Source organism: Nycticebus coucang, chromosome X (genome assembly GCF_027406575.1).
Source record: "Nycticebus coucang isolate mNycCou1 chromosome X, mNycCou1.pri, whole genome shotgun sequence".
Taxonomy (NCBI): Eukaryota; Metazoa; Chordata; class Mammalia; order Primates; family Lorisidae; genus Nycticebus; species Nycticebus coucang.
In genome coordinates this window covers 180,645,492-180,668,177 of record NC_069804.1, presented here as the reverse complement: position 1 = coordinate 180,668,177, position 22,686 = coordinate 180,645,492, and the positions used below count along the sequence as shown (strand labels likewise).

Below are 22,686 nucleotides of genomic sequence, written 5' to 3'. Positions count from 1 at the left end.
GAACTATTGGTGCCTCCATAGTATGGAGTATACTGCTCAGAATTAAAAACGTATGCTCTATTGCTGTACACAACAACTTGCATCAAACTCACAGGTGTTTTGCTACGAGAAAGGAGCCAGTCTCAACAAGTTACCTACTCTATTGTTCTATCCCTATGACATCCTTGAAAAGAGAAAACGGAAATGGTGAAGAACAGATGAGTGGTTGCCTGGGTTACATGTGGAGAGGGGGTATAAGTACAAAGGACGAATAGAACATGTAGGGTTTTTGTTGGGGGCAGGTGATGGTGCTGTTTGTGTCATGATTGTGTGCTGCATCCATGAGTCTATACATGGGCTGCAACCCATACAACTGTACATTATTGACCCAAATAAGAGACCAAATGAACATTTATTAAGCCACAGTTGAGGATGCACCTGGGAAAAACATGAAGCATGGACAGATCTGTGGGTGTTTTTCTGAAGGGGATTTGGGGAACTTTGGCATTTACAGGCATACAAAGAGAAAGAAAAGAAAACGGTGAGGGTTGGGGGGTGTTTGTGAGGCAAAATGGTTACATTCTTTTGAGGCCCATGAACTCTACATTTTACTTAAGGGAACGAGAATGTTAGAAGGGAAAAGGAAGGGAAGGAAGCATTGAGGCAGGAGTCAGACACCCTGCAGGCTCTGAGGGCAGGGGTCAGAAGGAGAAGGCCGAGGGAAGAAGAAAGTCACAAGGATGTGAACATGCTTAGCTAAGACAAACGCACCCGACGGGGACCCTCTTTAGCCATATCATCTTCATCTAAGGAAAAAGGGGAGACATTCGTTGACTTGGGACATGAACACAGTTGAGGTGACAGTGTCCCTAAATGAACTACCCTCATTAACATAGTAAAAATCGCACCCACCAGCACCACGACAGTTTACGACTGCAATGGACCATCCCGGAAGTTTCGTTATAAGGTCAAGAAGTGGGAGAATTCCCAGTTCTAGGAACTCTCCACCCTTTTCCCAGAAAATCCATAAATATTCTTCCCCTAGTTTAGCACAGCATTAAGATTTAATATAAAAGAACAGACCTTTACCCTGGGGTGACACTGTTCCTAATTGGAGAAGTCAGCTCTCTACCATCTTGGAGAGTATACTACACTTTCTACACTCTGTCCTTAATAAATTTCTTCTTGGACAGTGTGACCCTGCATGAAATTTTTCTTGCACAGGGTCAAGAACCCTCTCTGTTGTCACAAGCAGTGATCTGGCACGTATTAGCATCAATTATGTAGCTGTCCCTGGGTAGGTGAAAGAATGTCTGATCCTGTCTTGTCCGTTATGTGCCTGTAAAGATAAACTTGTAATTTGTTATTAGTGTGGAAACAAACAGATTTTAGTTCTAGGAGATAGACATACCCTGTGGACCTCCAGTTACAATCTCCTGTCCATATTTATGAGAACTTGGCGAGGGATTTCCTTAATGAATGGTCTGTGGATCCAGATCACCTGTGACATGAGATCGATAAGCCCTGTCCAGTAGGGCCGCTGGGATGTGCACAGTGTATGCAAGGCCCCTGGCCCAGCGCCCGGTGTGTGCTGGATCTGTGATACATGGCAGATGCCTGTTACTTCTAATATCATTCGGTCCCCGACCCCACCACTCTGGCATGTCATTGTTGTTCTCCAGGGTGTGTCACAGAATATGCAGCTCAATAGGACATCGAATTATCAGTCTGCCCAGAAAGGACATTAATTAGTAAAATTCACTGAGTATTCCCTCTTAGAGGATGTACCTCCAAATTTGGATGTGCAGAGTGAGTCCTCCCCAACTGGATACAGTTCAAAGCTCCTGGAATTTGAGTCAAGGACCAACCCCCTCCTTCCCTCCTAGCTGCTTGTCCAGCCAAACTGCTGTTTTCTTTCCTCGTCACCACCCAGAATGCAGTCCTTTGTATATAACCGGCCAACTTACACTTGAAATAACCTAACTAAAACGTTGGCTCTGGTTCTCCCACCGGGCAGATGAGTACCTGTCCTGTGGCTTCGGGCCTCACTGTATGGACGATTGTCCCCTATCTCTCAGGAAATCCCTGCCGAAGACGGGCATGAATCACACAGTTCTTGCAATGTGCTCACCCCATCAAACCTCTAACCCTTGCTTAGAGGTGTCCAAAGTACACAAAGGTAACCTAATTGAAACGTTTCTCTATTGGGGTCATCTGACTTCCGGGCATTGGTTCTCAGGCTTATTTATAAGAAATCTTTATCACTCAGGAAATCCCTGCAGATGGGAATCAATCACTTGGTTCTTAATTGGGACGAGACTGCAGGACGTCCACACCTGCCCCAGGTGGACATTCCTCTGCTTTAGCCACCATGGACATGGGACTGCTCAGGGCAGTTTTCTATTCCCCGCTTTGCTCTCAGACTTAGGTCACGAGCCACCCTGAGAGCCTGGACCTGCCACCACCCAGATTCCTTACAACCAATACCCACAGAAGGAACTGCGGTTTTCCAAAGTCCCCAAACCACCCTGGCTTGGGGCATTCGCTCCCCATTGCTCTCACCAGAAGCCCCACACCCTCAGCCTTTCCCTTACTTGTCCTTTAGGACATAGGGGACAGCTCACCAGCCTCAGTATGCGACTGCAGCCCCTAGACTCCATAATCCTATGGCTGAGGGTGGGCCTGGCTATTCCTGGTGTCTCCATTAACCCAGGGCCTTCCAAAGAGCAGATGCTCGATGAATATTTGCGGAACAAATGTGCCAGTGAGCAGTGGGCCTTATTTATGGACCTTAAATTCCTCCTACACTCTCAGGTAAGCCAAGCAAGTTCACTCCACATGGACAAGTATATAGGAATTTTATTGAAAAGAAGGTAAAAAGGGATAAGATGCCAAGCAATAACCATCTTTAAACTTTATTTATTTCATAACTACATATATTTGAATGCAAAGTTCTTTCATGTTTCTAAGAAAATTCTTATTTGGATAAAATTCCAATTTCGTTCCAGATAACTAAACAAAATGAAAGCCTTCCCAATTTGTTTTATAAAATAGCAAAGTCTTACTTTTGATAAGCAATATTACAAAAGAGATCAACATCATTCTCCAACTTAGAATAAAATTTGAAATGTTTCAAAAGGAAAACAGATCAATTTCTCAATCACCCCAATATAACAGAGCACAAAAAAGTTATAGACTGGTGGTTTCCCCAATATACTCAGGCCCCTGGCCACTACTCTCCTCAAACACAGGGGGAAAAAAAACAAAAACAAAAAAAAAAACCTCATTTCTGATTGGTCAGAGAAGCTAGTGGAAGGGGCCCTTGTTACTCACTGGCCCTGGCCCACCCTTCACCCCCGGCAGCAACTCCTGCACCCTCTCCCACTTCCTCATCTCTCAGAGCCTCTTCATACAGGCGTGGGAAGGACCTGCAATTGGTCCCATTGATCTTAGCCACATACTCCAAGACTTTCATCTTGGTGGTTTCAGCAAGGGCCCTCGGACCCCACAGGAACTCATAGCGCACAGGATCACTCTGGGGCACCTGCTGGTATACTAGGTAACCTTCCTGCACCCAGTTGTGGGTGATGAGCTTCCGGGGCTCCTCATAGATGTAATGCTCCCTCTCAGGCTCCACCCCAATCACACGCAGAGCATCCCAGATGACCTCCTCTGGGGCGCAGTTGTTTTCCATGAAGATCAAACCCAGGATCATTATCAGGAGGCCAACCTTGGGCAGGCTGTACTCATCATTCAGCTCCTCGTGGTAGGTGAGGCCCACGGAGGTGACGAGGACGTAGCAGTGGCTGGCAGGCTCCACTTCCTTCACGTCAACGCCAAAGATCAGCTGCAAGCAATCGGAGGCTTCCCTGAAGATCTCAGAGAAATGATCTCTGTAATCTTGGATGACACTATTCAGCATTTCTTCTTTGGTGATGGGCTCCTTCATTCGATACTTGAACAGCAGGAGATGAATCAAATCAGATATCTTATCTTCTATGGCATCTTGCAGCAAGGATTCGTGGTTTGCCAGCTCCAGCAAGGTGCTTGGCCCCTCTGCTCCCTGGCTGCTGGAGCCGTCACTGGACTGGCGCTCAAGAGTGGGGGCCAGGCCAGTGTGGGAGGAGGAGGCTCTTTCAGGACTCTGGGGAGGACTCGCTGTGGCACCAGCTGGCACCTCCTCCAGGGTGCCCGGGACCACAGCAGAGGAGGAGGCAGCCGCTTCCTCCTCCTGAGCACTGGGACCCTGTGCATCCTCTGGGGCCTGCACCTCTCCTTGGGCCCGATGTTCACGTCTGCGGCGATGATTCCTGGGATGGTGGTGGCGGTGGCGAGGCATGATGACTCTGCTTAGGGACAGCAGGCAGGAGCTTGGCCTGGGGAGAGAGTCAGCATGTCAGTGGCCTCAGTAAGAATCACACCTTAGGGCTTTAACGAAGTCCAACCTACAGGCTTTCTCCTAAAGTTGGTGCTCGGGTGGCCTCCCAGGGTTCCTGTCCTGCTTAGCCGGTCCCCTGAACACCTGAAGGAGGAAGGAGATGTTGCCTCAAGGAGCAGCAGGCTGGCAGAGCACGAGGCTCCGGGTCTGAAAATAGGCAGATGGGCCAGTCTCTACCGGGTCTCCCCTGTCCTGGGGTGGATGGTCCCCTCCATGCTCACGCAGGACCCTCACCTTTCTCCTGTGGACCCTACACCCCACCCCTCTGCTGGCCTGAGAAACTCTCAGAGCAAGGGCTCACATCCCTGAGATGGAGCAGAAGGTCATGGGTGGGCCGCACATCTGGCCACAGCTGGCCGGGGGCATCCTAGAGAGGACAGAAAGATTTAGTGGGATCCTGTGGATCCTGCTTGGTCCTCACCTGGATGCCTGCAGGAGCCTCCATCTGTTGACCCGAGGCCACCTCCCTAAAACAAGGCCCTGTCTTCCCGAGTCACCAGAAGAAGTGAGGGGAGGCCATTCACCCACCACTCTCTGCGTATTTCCCCAACTGACATGAGGGGGACAGCACAGCTGGGTCCTGCGTGTTAGGTGAATGAGGTCCCCTTAGTCCTCACCTTGAGTCCTGGCAGGGCCTGGGATCCTCTCTCTGCTCAGCTGGGTGCAGCCCCCTCAGACCAAGGCTTTGCCTTCCTAGGACCACGGAACCAGATATAAGAGAGGGAATCTCAGCCTGACCCTGCCCAGGCTGTCCAGGGCTGTTATCAGGGCGGGGGCTGATTTCTGTGGGGCCTCTGGTTGTGTTGTCAGCTGAGGGCACTTTCAGTCCTCCCTAGGGGCACAGCTTGGGCCTGACAGATCCTGGGACTCTTTCCTCTGCTAGTTGTCCTCACTCAGGGACCAAAGTGCTCATCTCCCTGAGTACTGCGCCCCCAACTTCGTGCCAGAAAGGAGCCACGCCATATGCAACCCTGCCAGGGCCTCCCAGGTCTGAGAACAGTAGAGGACCGGCTCTCAGCCGGCCCTTCTTCTGGGGGAGGTGACAGCACCTTGTGCCTTCAGTCCTCACCAACGTTCCCCCTGTGATTCCTGCCCAACCCGGGACTCCCCCCTCTGTTGGCTCCATGACTCTCTTGGACCAAGGCCATCTCCTCCCACACTCTGAAGGCAGAAGCACAGAGGCATCACATCTAGCCACCCTGCCCAGGGCCTCTCAGTGCCAAGGTCCCCTGTGTTCTAGAGTGTGTTGTCCTCCCTCGTGTCCCCTTGACCCCTGGCAGGCCCTGGGCCCACAGTCCCCTGCTGACCTGCGGCTTCACCCCTCAGATTCCCCAGCTGAACTCGGGATGCGCCTCCTTGTGAAATTTCTTCTGTGGCCTCCCAGGGTCACAGCAGGGACAGGGGTGATTGTATGGGGCCTTCAGTCCTCCTTCAGTGTCACAACTTCCTCCCACCAGAGCCGGGCCCTCTCCCCTCTGACCTGACGTCTGGACCTTGGACCGAGCCCCTTGCCTCTGTAAGACACCCCGCCACCCGCCCCCGCGGAAGTCAGTGGACTTCACATCCGGGCCCCCATACTCCCCAGGGCTCCCAGAAGGAGTGGAGCTGGATTATCCGGGCCCCTCTACCTGGGGGTGGGGCCTCCTCCGTCCTCCCTCAGCTTCTCACTTTCACTCCTGACAGAGCTGGGCCTTCTGCTTTAAGCCAATCACACATCTGGACCTCAGAACAAGGCCCTTGCCTCTGTTAGCCCCCTGAGCGGAAGTCAGTGGACATAACACCCAGCCCCAGCCCCCCCACCCTCGCCGCCACCCGGAGCTTCCCAGAGCTAACAGCTGGGATCAAAATTTTCTATGGGGCCACCTATCATAAAGTGGCAGAGCAATGACCACCCCCCCGCCCCACGCTCCTAGGCTCAGAGTTTGCCCCAAGTTTCACCAGGCTCTGACTCCCAAAGTCCCCTGAGGAAAAGCTCACGGGAGGGTCTCAGCCTCACACAGGTAGCTCAGGCCCACAGCAGGGGAGAGCTGGATTATTGGGGTCCCTCTACCTGTGTGGGGCCCCCCTCAGTCCTCTCTCTGCGTCTCACTTTCACTCCCGACAGAGCCAGGTCCTCTCCCCTCTGTGGATCTCCAACCCGGAACTCAGAACCAGGCCCTCGCTTCTCTCAGGCCGCCACGTGGACCTCAGTAGACGTCACATCCCGCCGCGGCCTCCCACCTGTGGGGCTTCCGAGGACCGACCGAAGGGGTGCAACAGGATGGGGGTTGGGGACGCGGGGTCAGGGACAAGGAGGGACTGTGAGCCACTCTGGGGATGTAGTGGGGGCCTCTAGCTCCTCCCTTCGGGCCCGAGCGGCCACCCGTCTCGTCCCACCAGGCTGTGACTCCCACAGCGCCCTGAGGAAGGTGGGGGAGGGGCCCAGCCTCACACGTGGGTCTCGGGGGGCCCACAGCAGGGTGAGAACTGGATTACGGAGGTCCCTGTACCTGGAGTGGGGGCCTCCTCAGTCCTCCCTCTGCATCTCACCTTCACCCCTGACAGAGCGAGAGCCTGTCTTTCCGCCGATGTGAAGCCCGGACCTCCGAGCAAGGCCCTCGCTTCTGTCAGCCCCCCACCCGGAAGTCAGTTGATGTCACTTCCAGTTCCCGGCACCCGGAGGAGGCTGGGATAAGGATCGATTGTGCCCCCCTCCCCCATCAGGCCACCTGGGCCCCACTCTCTGCGGACCTGAGTGCCCCTGGGTCTCACGGGGCTCAGCCTCCCACAGTCCCCCAAGGTGGCCATAAGGGCAGGGCAGTGGTCAGGGGGCCCACATGTCAGGTGTCCCAGGGCCGCCAGCAGTGGTTGAATTGCACCCCGAGGGCCCTGTCTGTGGGCCGTGTGGACCCTCAGTCCTGGCTCCCGAAGGCCCTCACTATGGCTCTAGGCTCTTGGACTAAGTGCCCGGCACTAGGTGCCCTGTCCCTGCCACCCCTGAGCATTTGCTCCCCTGCAATCCTTGCGGAGAATGGCTGCGGGTCCCAGGCTGGGTGCCTGGTCGGTACTGCAGTGCCTGGGATTGTAGCGGCCTGTGGGGCAAGCCACCTTCCCACGGGCTCTTTCCCAGTCGCACACAGACTTTGAAGCCTTTTTGTCCTACAAGATTTGCTTTCTACACCAGAAAGGCTGAGCAGGGCTCGGCACCCATAGCACAGTGGTTACGTACGCCACACGCACCGAGGCTGGCAGGTTCGAACCCGGCTCGGGCCAGCTAAACAATGACAACTGCGACAACAACAACAACAAAATAGCCGGGCGTTGTGGTGGGCGCCTGTAGTCCCAGACACTTGGGAGGCTGAGGCAAGAGAATGGCTCAAGCCCAAGAGTTTGAGGTTGCTGTGAGCTGTGCTGCCAGAGCACTCTACCGAGGGCAACAAAGTGAAACTCTGTCTCAAACAAAGAAAGGGTGGCCCCTGTGGCTCAGTGGGCAGGGCGCTGGTCCCATGTACCGAGAGTGGCCTGTTCGAACCCCGGCCCCGGCCAAACTGCAACAAAACAATAGCTGGGCATTGTGGTGAGCGCCTGTAGTCTCAGCTGGTCTCCAGGAGTTGGAGGTTGCTGTGAGCTGTGTGACGCCCTGGCACACTGCCGAGACCGTCTCTTCAGAATAAAAAAAAGGCTGAACAGCAGCAGAGGATTTGGTGAATCCTGCTTTCTGAAGTTATCTAACATTTCAGTCATGTTTGGTGATCTTCATATTTTAATCCTCGTTCATCTCCACCACGTGCGTGTGTAGATTAGGTATGTTCTGTATATGTAGAGTATATGCATACTCCTGTTTTCATACGTAAACATGCACATGGAAGTGCACTTGTTCACTTATTTGCATAATTATATGTGTGTGTATCTGTACATACAGTATATTATACGTGTGCATATGTAGATGATAATGCAGTTATTTTACTAAAGAATATCTACTTTTACAAAGTGTGATTCTCTCTTGTACTTGTTTTATTTCTAGTTCACTCTTCATATTCCACCAAAATGATGAGTTTGGGAAGGCCAGTTCTTACCCACTGGGGCACTTTCAGGTGCTTATTTGCGGGATCCTGGAGCCACAGTGTCTCAAGCAACCCAGTTTTCCTGCTGTCCTGTACTACCCCGGGGCTACCCAGCTCTGTAATGTGAGAATCTCCCTGAGATTATGCAATAAATGGGGGCAGAAGTTTAAAACTCTCCCCCTAGACTTCATGTCCTCTGCCATCTGTGCAGGCTACAGACCTACACAAATTCCCTGCTGCTCCGCACACCCCAAACACAAGCACCAGTTCAACACAGCCTTTGCGGCCCACCGGGCTGCCCCCAGCCACCACCACCCCTGTTTTGTGAATTAGATTTTGGCACTTGATTTTAAAAATGTTTTCTTTTTCCTTTCCAAAGTTTTCCAGGATTGATTTTGGGAGTAGAACACAGCAGCTTGAGCTGGATTGTCACTTCACCATATAGGGAAGGTGCTCATTCTGTAAGCAACGTAAGTAGAATCGATATCTGTAACATTCTGGGCCTCATCAAAGAATGTGGCATAGTGGCACGTGTATTTGGGATTCTTTTCCTCTGACTCTATTGGTAAACTTGTACGATTGCTTGCCTAACGATCTTGTATGTTTTGTTAAATTTTGTTTACTGCTTGTTACATTTTAGGTTTTACGGCTGTTGTGAATCGTCTATTTTCTATTTTATGTTCTAAGGTGCTTTTGTGAGGCAAGGCTCATGATTTTGCTGTCGTGATCTTCCATACTCTGTTTTCTGAAGTCTCTTATCTGTTGGAATATTCCAGGTGTCTATGTCTTTGAATTTTCTTATTCTCAATAAACATTCTCTATTTCTTTTTAATCTCCATACCTGTTTTTCATCTTGACATCCATAGCTCTGGCTCTGGATTCCACTTCAGCTGTGGCTGGTAGTGGGGTGAGCATATGCCAGTGACTTTTCCCTGACGTGAATGAGAATGCTTCAACATTGCACATTTAAGTATGTTGGATGCCAATTTTAGGAAATGGGTGTTTCTTTTAATCCTAGTTTGCTAAAAGTTTTTAATTGAACTCACATTGAATTTCTTTCAGAGACGTTTTCTGTACCCATGAAATGATGAAATGTTTTTCCTACTCTATTTTGTATGTAGAGAATTAAAATTGATTTTTTTCTAACGTTCAGCAACGTTTTTATTCCATGGATACAGTCTGTTTGTTCATTGAATTCACTTCTGGGTTGAATACGCAGTTTTCTGTTTTGAATAATTGCTGCCATATGAGTGAACTTGGCTCAAATATGTTTTTATGGGGGTTAGGGGATCTTCATATGTTTTTCTGAATCCAAGGTAGCTAGCCTGGGAGAATAAGTTGAACAATTGCTCAATTGTGCGCTCTGCAAGAATTAAGATGGTGATTACTTTTCCGCAACCACTTGGTAGACCCGACCTCTAGAACTGCTTGTTTTGGAATTTGGAGGGTGGCTTGAGCTTTGAGCACGTTTTCAGTTTTGGATGTACCATGGTTTCTCCATTCATTTGTTGAAAGAAGTCTTGGGGGTTGTGAATAAGCTGCTATAGATTTGTACATTTTTTGCATGTGTGATCATACATTTTCACTTTACTTAGGTAAGGCCTAGCTGTAGGATTGCAGAGTCTAATGGAAAGTCTATGTTTACCTATGGAAGAAATGGCCAAGAAACGGCCTTTCAGAGAGTCCGTAACATTTTTCTTCCCTACTAGCAATGAATGAGAATGACACATTCCCTCCAGCACTTGGTATTTTCAAGTATTTGAATTTGAGCCGTTCAAAATACATGTGTGGTGGAATCTTCTTGCTGTTAGCACTTGCATGTTTTATTGCACCATCACAGTGAGCATCTTTTCATATGCTTTTGTTGTGATCTGTATATCCTCATTGGTGAAGTGTCTTCGAGTCATTTGCATATTTTTCTTGGATTGTTTATTTTCCTATTACTGATTATTAAAAATTCCTTTAGTTATTCAGACTACGAGTCCTTGATCAGTCTTGGAATTACAAGTACTTTTTTCCCAAGGTGTGACTTTTTTCTCAGTTTTGAATAGTGTCTTTTTAAAGCAAACTTTCTGTTTTAGGATAACTTTGGATTTAGAGAAATGTTGCCGAGACAGTTCAGAGTTTTTCTGTATACATCATACCCGGTTTGTGCTGTCATTAACATCATACATTTATGTGATACTTTTGGCACAACTATCAAGCCACTACTCTTCCCCAATATCCTTTTAGTATCCCATATCTCACCTAAGATAGAGTCATCACATCACATTAGGATCTTCTTGGCTGTGACAGTTTTCAGACTTTCTTTGTTTTCGATGACTTGGAAAGTGTTGAGGAATACTGGGCAGGCAGTTTGTTGAATAACCTCATTTGAGATTTATCCGAGTTTTCTTACAGTCAGACTTGGCTGATAGGTTGGGGCAGGAAGACCAGAGAGGGGACCTGCCATTCCCTTCTCACCACAACCCATGGAGGGCACAGCCTACTGTCATGGTTTGTCACCCCGTTGATGTTCACTTTGATCGCCTGGCTGAGGTAGGGTTTGTCAGGGTCCCCCTCTCTAAGAAGGTGCTTTCCCCTTTCATATTGTGCTTTGTAGAAGGAAGTCGTAGGGGCACCCCCATTTGCGGTGTGGGGTGTCATGTTCCACCTCCTTTTGAGCTGGCTGTATCTACACAAATGATTTGGAATTCTGTTCAATGGGAGATTTCTCTATTCTCACCCATTCATGTATTTGTGTAACCATTGATTTATCTTAGCATGAACTCACAGTAATTTATTTTATGTTTTGGTTATAGTCCAATACTACTGTATTTTCTTGCTCCAATCGTTCCATATTTGGGCACTGGAAACTCTTCAGCTGGCTTTTAAGTCCCTTTCACATACCTTTCCGGGAAGATGGTGCAGGCTCATTTGTATATTTCCTGTTCCTGTCACAGAATAAACCACTTTTCCATGGATTTCTGATTCCGTAATAGGAGAATCATACCAGAAACGTAGATGTGGGTGCTAAGCATGCTTATTGTTACTGGAGATTTGTTTCTCCACCTGTCTCAGCTGACACAACGAGGAAATATATGTGTCTCTTAATCTGTGTGCACACGTAACCACAGATGCTTATGTGTGCAACCACCTGTATATATATTGAGGTGGACACGAACTCTTACTTAGGTCTCCAACACTAATTTGTTACCTTAAGGAGCTGACAGAATGAGGAAATATATGTGTCTCTTAATCTGTGTGCACACATAACCACAGATGCTTATGTGTGCAACCACCTGTATATATATTGAGGTGGACACGAACTCTTATTTAGCTCTCCAACACTAATTTGCTACCTTAAGGAGCTTCTGCTCCATGGTGATGTACATCTGTATTGCTTACAGAATTGTAGGCACCCCACCCCTATGGCACCATAGTCCCAGATACTCATCATAGAGGTTGTTCTATACATACACTTCTAACACGGTTTTATTATGTTTTCTCATATCCTATATTCCACTCTGGCATTGCTTGACCTCCTAGTTTTTAAAAAATTGCATAATTAAGGTTCACTCTTTCTGCCTCAAAGTTCTATGTGCTTTGACAAATGCATAGTATCATCCAGCATTTTGACAATGTGAATGTGTAATCTACCTTGACGCAATGAACTTGATCTCTATGGTATCGTGCAGTGTTGTTTCACCACCCTAAGAAATCCCCTGTGCTTATCCTTGCTTATTCTATCAAAACCTACTTCCTGAAAAAATAAAATAAAAATCCTTCTTCCTACCACGACCCCTAGCGACAATAAATGTTTTTACTGTTTCTGTAGTTTTGCCATTTCTGGCTCCTTCCTCTTAACACTAAGGATTCAAGAATCATTCGTATGGCTCAGTGCCCATAGGTCAGTGTTTAGGGTGCTGGCCACATACACCAGGACTGGCGGGTTCAAACCCAACCCTGGCCAGCTAAAACAACAATGACAACTGCAACGACAGCAAAAATAGCCGGGCATTGTGGCCAGCACCTGTAGTCCCAGCTACTTGGGAGGCTGAGGCAAGAGAATCGCTTAAGATCAAGAGTTTGAAATTGCTGTGAGCTGTGATGCCAGGGCACTCTACCGAGGGTGACATAATGAAACTGTCTCCAAAAAAAAAAAAAAAAAACAAACCAGGCAGCGCCTGTGGCTCAGTGGGTAGGGCGTCAGCCTCATATACCAAAGGTAGAGGGTTCAAACCCAGCCCCAGCCAAATTGCAACAAAAGAGTAACCAGGCGTTGTGGCAGGCACCCGTAGCTCGGCAGCTAAAGCGCCAGTCACATACGCCAGATCTGGTGGGTTCAAATCCAGCCCGGGCCTGCCAAACAACAATGACAACTACAAACAAAAAATAGTCAGGCATTGTGGCGGGCGCCTGTGGTCCCAGCTACTTGGGAGGCTGAAGCAAGAGAATCACTTAAGCCCAAGACTTGGAGGTTGCTGTGAGTTGTGACACCATGGCACTCTACCCAGGGCAACAGTGAGACTCTGTGTCAAAAACACAAAAAGAAAAAAGAAATAAAACATTACAGATACAGTTGAAATGCATTGTGTAATTGTAATCCTCCATCATTCACAGTTAAGTAAAAATAAATGACTAAGAGTTACGCATACTCTTATTTGACATCAGAGGATTCATATGGGTGAGAAACCCTATGACTGCAAGATATGCGGAAAGGCCTTTAGAATGAGCTCACGACTTAAGCAACATCAGAGAATCCACACTGCAGAGAAACCCTACCAGTGTAAGGTAGGTGTGGGAGGGCCTGCAAACGGGTCTCACATCTTACTGTACATTATGGAGTTCATACTGATGAAAAACCACATGAATGAAAGGAATGTGGGAAGGCTTTCAGTCATTACTCACAACTGATTCAACATCAAGTACTTCATACTGAGGAAAAGCCCTATGGATATAAGGAGCGTGCGAGGACCCTAAGTCACAAATCAACTACTGTTCAACATCAGAGAATGCACACTAGAGAAACACATGTGAATATAATAAATCAGCACTTAACCCTTGTTAACCATCAGAGATTTTATGCTGGAAAGCAACCACATGAGCGGAAGTAATGGAGAAAGCTCATTAGCTTAGGCTAATCACAACTCTTAACCACTTGGAGGAAGACCTGTAATGTAGGTGAGAAAGCCTTCATTTAGATGTTATATTTTATTCTAAGTCTGAAAATATGTATCAAAGAAAAATTTTTATGGATGAAAATTGTTCAGATCACGATTATCAAAGAAGCAGGAAAAGGCTGGGAAAATTTTGTTCCCCAACACATTCCAGGATGACTTTCTAACCACAGTGTAATAATTTTAACAAGAGTCAATGTATTAGTTCTCTTAGAAATTAAAACAAAAGTCAAATTATGATTTGATTAACAAGCAAATAAATCATGTGATCCCCATGAATGGTAATGGAAAGAATGAATCCAGAGGTTTACACTCAAGAGACATGAGGTGTGGCCTACAGCCAAAGCGATGGGAGATGTAGCCAAAGTTTCACCTAGAGGAATTTTTACAGCTTTTAAATGCAAGCACATTACATGAAAACCTGAAAGATTCAACTATAATACACTACCAAACACCCAGGCAGTGAAAAAAAGTAACAAAATCAGAAAATGGTGATAATAGTGAATAGAAAATGATAATCATCTTTCAATAATCTCAGTCTTTGTTTCTTCCTGATCCAGGAATAATTTAAATTTAGGAAAGTGTTTCTTAACTTGTACAATGTTAAATTATTTGGGGTTATTTCACATGACTGTCACAAATGCTTGCCGGCCTAGCAGGCATAACCAAGCGCTCTTGTTTCTGGCAGCAGTGTGTCTTACCTTATCTGAGGCCATCAGATGCGAATTTTCCAGCCTCCTGTACAGCTCAGAGTGGCCAGTATAGGCCAGTGTTGGGCAGGGGAATCTTCTGGGACTACTGGGAAATATTCTACTCACTCAGAAGAGACAGATATATTGTGGAGACGCCATCCCCTCTCACTGTTTTTAAACATTTTCTTATGAGAACTTGATGCCTGGAGCTGCTGCAGCTATCTTAGAACCAAGAGAAAACAGAGGACCTCAGCAAAGCTGACCTGGAACCTGACGACCCTGAGCTACAGGGTCAATTCTGGAATTGCCTCTTTGATGCCTTGTTATGTTAAAAAAAAATAAACTTGTTGAAGTTCCTTTTATTTAGATACTGTATAAACTTGCAGCAAAAAGCATCCTAATGGCGTAACTTCAGAATTTATTTTGTTATGATTGGCAATTTTGCCTGAAAATATCTACTTTGTCAGTTTGGCTTTGTGGATTTTTGTGTATGTTCCATGAATGCTGAAAAAATATGTATTCTACATTTGTGGATGTAAGTTTCTAAAGTAAGTTTATTGAACAGGCAGATTACAATGATATTCTCCATGTTTTTGTATGACATAGCATACATAGTATAATGCTAAAATTGAATTTTTTTTTGCCAAGATCTTGAATTTCCAGAGATTTTTGCTTTTTAATTTCTGTTGTTTAGCCAATAGTGACATATTACTAAACCTCTGTTTATGGATCGTATCTTTTATCATTCCATAATATCCCATTTTGGCTGGTCCAGGGGTTTACAAACCAAATCAAGGCTGCTGCCTATTTTTAACGCAAGGTCTTACTGGAACACGGCATGCTAACTATCTGTGACTGCTTTTGTACCACAATATCTGGGCTGAATAGTTGCAGTAGAGAACATATGGCCACAAAACCTATATTTACTACCTGGTTCTTTAGATTAAAAGTTTGCCAACGCCTATCTTAGGGTAATTCTATTTTTTATTTGTTTGTTTGTTTGGGGTTTTTTTTTGCAGACAGAGTCTCACCGTGTCGCCCTTGTTAGAGTGCTATGGTGTCACAGCTCACAGCAACCTTAAACTCTTGGGCTTAAGTGATTCTCTTGCATCACCCTCCCAAGTAGCTGGGACTGCAGGTGCCAACCACAATGGCCAGCTATTTCTTTGTTGTTGTTTTTGCATTTGTCATTGTGACCCAGGCTGGGTTTGAAACCACCAGTCTTGGTGTATGTGGCTGGCACAATATCCACTGTGCTACGGGCGCCGACCCCTTAGGTTAATTCTTTTGGTATCTTATTTCAACACTTAATACTAATTAATGGTAATGATTTATCTTTGTTTTTTTTTTTTTTTTTTTTTTTGAGACAGTCTCAACTTTGTTGCCCTCAGTAGAGTGTGGTGGTGTCATAGCTCACAGCAACCTGAAACTCTTGGGCTTAAGCAATTCTCTTGCCTCAGCCTCCCAAGTAGCTGGGACTACAGGTGCCCACCACAACACCTGGCTGCTTTTTATTGCAGTTTTGCAGTTGTCATTATTGTTTAGCCAGCCCAGGCCGGATTCGAACCTGCCAGCTTTGGTGTATGTGGCTGGTGCCATAGCCACTGTGGTACAGGCACTGAGAGAAAATTTTTATTTTTTGATAGAGAAAGGACTTAGTTTCTTAATAATCTAAACTGTTAAAGTGTTACATTTTACGAATGACTCAGTTTATGGTTTTTAAGGTTTTAAGTTATTGAAAAGTGTTTTGAAACTAATATAGGCTTTATTTTTGGAATATTTCTTATTTATTTTACCTCTCACATAGCCACCTGGTATTAAAGATGGCTAGAAGGGATAGAATTTATTTGTGCCCTTGATTTATTTACCAGGTGCAAAGTTTAAGGCAAAAACTTTGGAGGGTTTAGTTTCTCTCAGAATAGCCAGAGGGAAAAGTTGGTGTAGGGAAGAAAGAGCCATGTGGGTTAGACTTTGTCCTGTAGCTGCTGGTTTAGGCAAAGAGAACAAGCTCTTAGGCTTTTCCACGGCCACCTGTCTGACCTTAGCATTCAGAGGCTCAAAATCAAGAACATGAGCTTATAGTTAAATCTAGCAAAATTCAGAAACATTATAGAGCTGGCAGTTTTACAATTTCTGAACATCTGAATTTTAATAACTGCTTTAAACTTAGTTTTATTTATTAAAGAATACTAGAGTCAGCTGAACAAAATGGTATCTGAGTTTTTTATTCCGTTTTCCTGATAAAATATTTGATTTAAACATTTATTTCTTCTTTTCAAAGTCAATTAGAGCTTTTTGGCATATTCTGATAGTGAAATATTATGGGCATATGACATATATAAACATAGCGGTAGATACATAGATAGAAACAGCGTTTACATTTCCTGGCTTTCAAATATATATTTTTATTTAGACTATTAATCTTAGGTTACCTAGGTTTTAGTTATTAGTGTAAGTTATTTTTCCATTAACCATTTTTCTATTTTGTAAATTAGATTTTATCAAGAAAAAATAAAGATACGTATTTTAACCTGATTTGTTGTTTAAACTATGCAACATCATTATTACAATTCAAGGATTTATTTAAAGGCTATTTTTCTTCAGAGTCAAGATAATTTTTTAAAGTCTGAGAAAGAGCTTATAGTGTTAAAGGAGGTAGGTGTTTAACTTAACCTTGAAAATTTATTCAAACAGTGGGGTAGGGCCCCTACACTTGATCTTCTAGCAGGGAGAGCAGCTGTGGAATACACAGGAGGGTGCATTTTATTTTCTCCTCCAGAGATAGAGCTAGAGATAGAGGAAGAAAATGGCTGAAAATTTAGGGAGAGCAGACAAAGTGGCTTTGGTGTTAACAGAGAGAGTGTGTTCTGAGTTTCTAAGTTATTTCTGTCTGTGAATTGTTTTATCACAGTATGGGCTACTATTCGAAAAGGTCTTTTTCTGTTTTGGGGGCCAGTTGCCGGTCCCTCCTCCTTTGGCCCATCTGTCTATCTTCATTTGCTTATCAAAGACCACTGAAGTCGGATTTGGAATTCCACTTGTGGAGTCTGAGGCTTTTTTGCAATGTTTTGGAGTTTATGTTAAATATTGGGAACTAATTGGGAGATGAAGTGTACTTCTAGTATAGATTGTCCTTCCATGGTGCCAGAATTTAAATTGGGAAAGAGGGATATATATATATATAGATATAGATATATCTTTTGTTGTTGTAGTTGTTGTTGTTGTTGTTGGGCACAGTCTCACTCTGTTGCCCTCCATAGAGTGCCGTTGCGTCACAGCTCACAGCAACCTCCAACTCTTGGGCTTAAGTGATTCTCTTGCCTCAGCCTCCCAAGTAGCTGGGACTACAGGCGCTTGCCACAATGCCCACCTAGTTTTGCTGTTGTTGTTTTCGCAGTGGCCTGTGGAATCTTTTTAATACCTACTCAGTCCATTTCCTTTGAACTGAAGCGGGAGTGGCTACTCTACAGAGAGATAGAAGTAAGCCAAAGGTAGTTGTCGCAAAAATTGTTCCACAAAAGATACTACAAAATGAGGCAAAACAAAGGGGAAACCATGGGATTTTGTAAGCATAAATGGGAAAAGTGAAAATGAAAGCAAACAAGAAAGAGATCTCACAGGCAAAAGAAATCAAAGCTAATCCCACCACAGGCTACTGCGTTTAGAAATGGCGCCTTCTTCGCTCTTACACAGACATGAGTGTGACTGGTCTGTTTCTTGTCGTTAGGGGCTTTCATGGGATTGTGCTGGAGGAAATAATGAGACTGTACACCAACTTAATGAATAAATTCTAGGAAGCCTGGAGAGAGGCGGACATGGACTCACACGCCACGTGGCATAATGAGACAGTGCAGTGACTCCCTGACTTCCAACTCTCTTTGGAGGTGTTCTAAATTTTCACTTTGTTCTTCCTAAATAAAAACTCTGTTACCCTGAAACTTGTGTACATTATTTTTCTTTCTATCCACACTGCCTGCGCCACTCCGGTTTTATTTTCATTTTCCATTCACTTTTGCTTTTGGCTACCATTGTGCCTCCGTTGAACTTTCTAGCTCAGCCAAGTAATGGAACCAGGTTAACTGAGTTAAAGGAATTCGAATGCCCGACTCCCAACAAGGAGCATAAGGTCCCCAAGTGGTGGGGAGCTGATGCCCTGGTCTTCACGGTCCTATGGACCCTTTGTTGTGCCACACTCTTCTTTCAGCTCGAAGCAGCCTTCCTTGGTGGCTCATGACCCAGGAGACAGTTCCTCTATGATCTACTGGTTCCTCCAAGGCTACTGTAGTCTGTGTATGTACTGTAGGGCATTGGCTGTGGGTCCTCAGGACAAAGACACAGGGGCTGAGATTTCCGTGATGAGCCAGCTGAAAGGTTACGGAGCCAAAGATGAAAGATTCTTCTGAGGCACAAGACAAAAGGAAAATGGATGCCCGGTTTGTGAAATTAAAATGGCTTTATTCCAGGCGGCACCTGTGGCTCAGTGAGTAGGGCACTGGCCCGATATACCGAGGGTGGTAGGTTCAAACCCGCCCCGGCCAAACTGCAACAACAACACAAAAATAGCCAGGTGTTGTGGCAGGTGCCTGTAGTCCGACCTACTCAGGAGGCTGAGGGAAGAGAATCACCTAAGCCCAAGAGCTGGAGGTTGCTGTGAGCTGTGACGCCACAGCACTCTACCGAGGGTGACAAAGTGAGACTCTGTCTCATAGAAAAAAAGGGGGGGCTTTAATCCACCTGCGTACTGGTGGGATAAGATTTCCAACCGAGCCAGGAAGAAATCCACCTGTGGGTAATGGCGAATGGGGGTTTTAAAGGTCAGGAAGGTGGGAGTCGGGACATTATCTCTCCTGGGTTGGGCATCTGTTGTAAGGGTGGGCCTCTGTGTAAAGGTAAAAGGTTGGCCCATTTACCTTTCCCAGGTGGGACATCTGGTGAGGTAGGGTCGGGGATTGACCCATTCGTATTTCTTGGGTGGGATATCTGGTGGGAGAGGGTAGGGTGTTGATTCTTTAGGCGGGTCCACCCTATTTGGGTGGGGTTTAACTCTATACCAGCTGCAAAAACACTGCCTGTCTGTGAAGAGAGGGAACTGAGCTGCCCCTTCTGTGCAGAAGCAGGACGCAGAGAGCAGAGTACTATTGACGCAGCTGGAATTTCTCTGTGTCCAGTCCTCAATCTTGGGGTTCTAGTAATGAAACCACGGCCTATTCAAGTGAGAAAAAGGACAGAGCTCATTGATAAAGAACTAGACAAGAGGAAGGGGGAACAGAACCTCTAGCAACAAAGTGGGGAACCCCAGTGGGCAGCCCATGTGGGCCTTCTGTATAAAGCTTTACATACTGCTTTTCCTAGCCTCTGGCAGGGGTTTGGGGAATGCATGTCTGGCTGAGCAGACTGCCCGGAACCCTCTTCCTACGCCCTTTTGGTGCTGCCTTTCACTCCCTGGTGCATCCTAGCACTATGTCCTAGACTCTAGGACCTAGAGGCTCTGTTTGAAATGTGAGAAGCTGCTTCCTACTCTGGTTCCTCTCCTTGGAGGAGGCACAAACTGCTCATGTCTAGAAACAGCTTTTGTTACTGTGTGTCTGAGATATAACCTCCCCCCTAACTTTAATATTTCTGAACCTGTGTGTGTTTTGTGCAGGTTTTCTTTTTCCCCTGAAAATCGGTTATCATGATGGTACATCTGACATCTTGGAACTGTGCAGACATTGTATAACCTGCTCTAGCTCCTACTGGGGGGAGATGGTCAGGGCTGCTGATCCCAGGCAGGGACCAATACATTGGTTTGTGGGAGTCGGCCCTGGCCCATCCTTCAGGCCCACCCTCCCTGCAGCCAACCCACACTGCACAGCCATGTAAGGGAGAGTCCTCTGGGTGGACACTCTGCATTCCGAGGAAAGGGTCCCCCACGGGGCCTGCTCTCGGCCTCCCAGGTTCATGTTCCTAGCATGGAGAACATCCTAGGATGTTCGAGTGATGGAGTGACACTGCAAATCTTCCTGCCACAGCTTGGAATCTCAGGGGCCCTTCACCTGGACATATGGAAACCATTCTTTCTCACACCATCGTTTCCAAGATTTGAAATAGCCTAGAGTTACCCAGTTGCCAGCTGCAACCTTCTCTTGTGCCTCTAGTATTTCTAATTACTGTCTGCATTTACTCCCAGAAAGCAGGCAGAAGAGGATTTTTGTCCCCCAGGACACAATTATGTATGCATATTAATGAAAGTGGCCTCCCAGTGGTCTAGGTGAGACTCTCTAAGGTCAGTGTACCTGACTGTGCCTTTCCAAGCTGGCCCCCCGACGATCCTCCAGCACCATGATTCACTGGAATGCCATATAGTAAGCCCAAAGAAGCGTCCTGTGCCCGTGACCTGCAAGAAAAAAGTGTGGGTGCCCACTGACAATGGCTGCACCGTGAGTTAACTAGGAATCTCGAACTGAGCCCACAAAGCACAGAGACCCAGAAGTGTGCACCCACACCTGCCCGAGGCAGAGAGGGTGGGAAATGTGGCGGGAGAAGCAGCAGGCAGGGGCTGGTGTCCTGTGGCTTTAAAGGCCAGCCCGAAGAGGCAGTAGGATGCTTCTTCCCCGTGGATGACAACAGTTCACTGACGTGCATGCCACAGATAATGACACCAGGGCACTTGGGTTCTGGCAAGTCCCCGGGAGACTGCATGGGGTCCGAATGCAGACAGGCCCAGAAGGGCATCCTGCCACAGTCCAGGCAGAACAATTTCTGGTGCTGGACGAGGGTGACACTCCGGGGCTGGAAGTGAGGGATGGAGTCCAGAGGCGTGGCCAGGACAGAGGCCAGGCTTGCTGGCTGAGGGGAGGAAAGCCCCAAGGACAACAGGTCAGTCACAGTGGCCTCACACTGCTTTTTGGCGTGTGCTTGTGTTGATTTCCATTTCCATTTTTGTCCTTTTTAACAATATTTACTGCCCTCTGACTTTTCTTGCATGCTTTAAATTTTCACAAATCTCCATAGACTTCATTTTGAGTTTTAGATCTGCAGAAAAGCTGCAAAGTTGGCCGAGAGAGTAAGAGCGCGCCCAAGTACCACACAGCCAGTCCTTGGTATTGATATCGGATGTTAGTGCGCTCCAAGTGTTGCAATGAGTGAGCTAATGTTGAAAATTGTTAACTAACGTTGGGGTGCTGTTGGAACGCCTCGTGTCTCTTCTGCTGTTGCAGGACCCCATGCCGGATACTACAGTCCATTCAGTTGTCTCCTTAGGCTGCTTGCGGCTGTGACGTTCCTCAGAAGTCCCTTGTTTTTGATGAGCTTGACAGTTTTGAGCACTGGCCAGGTACATTGTAAAACAGCCCTCCATGGGGATCTGTCAGATGCTTTCCTTGTGATTACTCTGGGCTTGTTGTAGGTTCTGAGGCCTTCGTCCTCAGAGGTGATGTGATGTGCCCTTCTCAGCAGGTCCCATCCTCCCCCTGCGCTCTGCTCGCCCTCTGCAGCCTGTGGTCCGTGCTGGGGCACCCTGTCCCCTTCTGTGCTCGGCCAGGCTCCCTGGTGTGGTGATTCCATTGCTCCCTGTGCTCATCTGGCAAGCAGCTGGGCCATAGCACCTCTCCAGAACAAGGGCCCCTGTCATTGAGTGAAGTCCATATGTGATGTCACACCGAGTCCTCTTGGCCTTCCTCACTGTGGTGTGAAACCAAACAGCCCCCGAGGGTAAGATGGCAGCAACCGATAGAGGGGCCCAGCACCCGGGCTGATCATAGGCCTCCACACTCGCTCACCACAGTGGCCACTGCGGGGAGCCATGTGCCATCACCCACCCCCAGGACACACTGCACCTGAGCTGTGAAGGTCCAAGGCCATCAAGGTGTGTTGTAAACGCCCCACACATTGCCTACGCGTAACAACAACAAGATGGGGGACATGTTGTGGGAAAGACCCATGAGAAAGGTCCATGTGACAGTGTTGTGCTTTCACAGGCCGAAGTGCCACCTGTAAGACAAAATCCACTTCTGGCCTCCCCACTATGCCTGTGAAGAGCCCTGTGCGCTGCCTCCCTACTAAGGAGCCAAGAGTGCTGAAAAGGCGAGCTGGCCAGCTTGGATTTGCTGACCAGAAGCCCTTCTTTCTCCAGCTAGTAGAGTCCCTGTCAACAAGAGCACCCACTGAACATCTCGGAGCCAGCCGTCTCGCACTCATCCAGGGCTGGTACTCCTTCAGCTTCGCCCGCTGCCCGTGTCCCCCAGTTATGTACCTTGCTCTGCTCCTTACCCTGCTTGGCTGCTGCCTCGCTCGTGGGCCTCACCCTCACTTCAACAGGAAGGCGGAGTCACTGAGGTTGAACAAGGAGGGTGAGTACGGGGCTTTGAGCCTGGGCCAGCAAGTATGGCAGCTGC

General features: G+C 47.2%; 1 protein-coding gene across 1 annotated transcript; it reads right to left on the bottom strand.

Moving 5' to 3' along the window:
* Positions 1-3,304: 3,304 nt before the first annotated feature.
* On the bottom strand, positions 3,305-5,078 carry LOC128577103 (melanoma-associated antigen 8-like). The gene is made up of 2 exons (XM_053579120.1): positions 5,035-5,078; positions 3,305-4,355 (listed from the first exon to the last, which is right to left on the bottom strand). The coding sequence occupies exon 2, from the start codon at positions 4,316-4,318 to the stop codon at positions 3,305-3,307; it is 1,014 nt and encodes a 337-aa protein (XP_053435095.1). The 5' UTR covers positions 4,319-4,355; positions 5,035-5,078.
* Between the last annotated feature and the right edge of the window lie 17,608 nt (positions 5,079-22,686).

What these genes read in the sequence shown, in the direction of transcription:
- LOC128577103 (XM_053579120.1), bottom strand. Translation starts at nt 4,318, where the DNA reads ATGCCTCGCCACCGCCACCACCATCCCAGGAATCATCGCCGCAGACGT.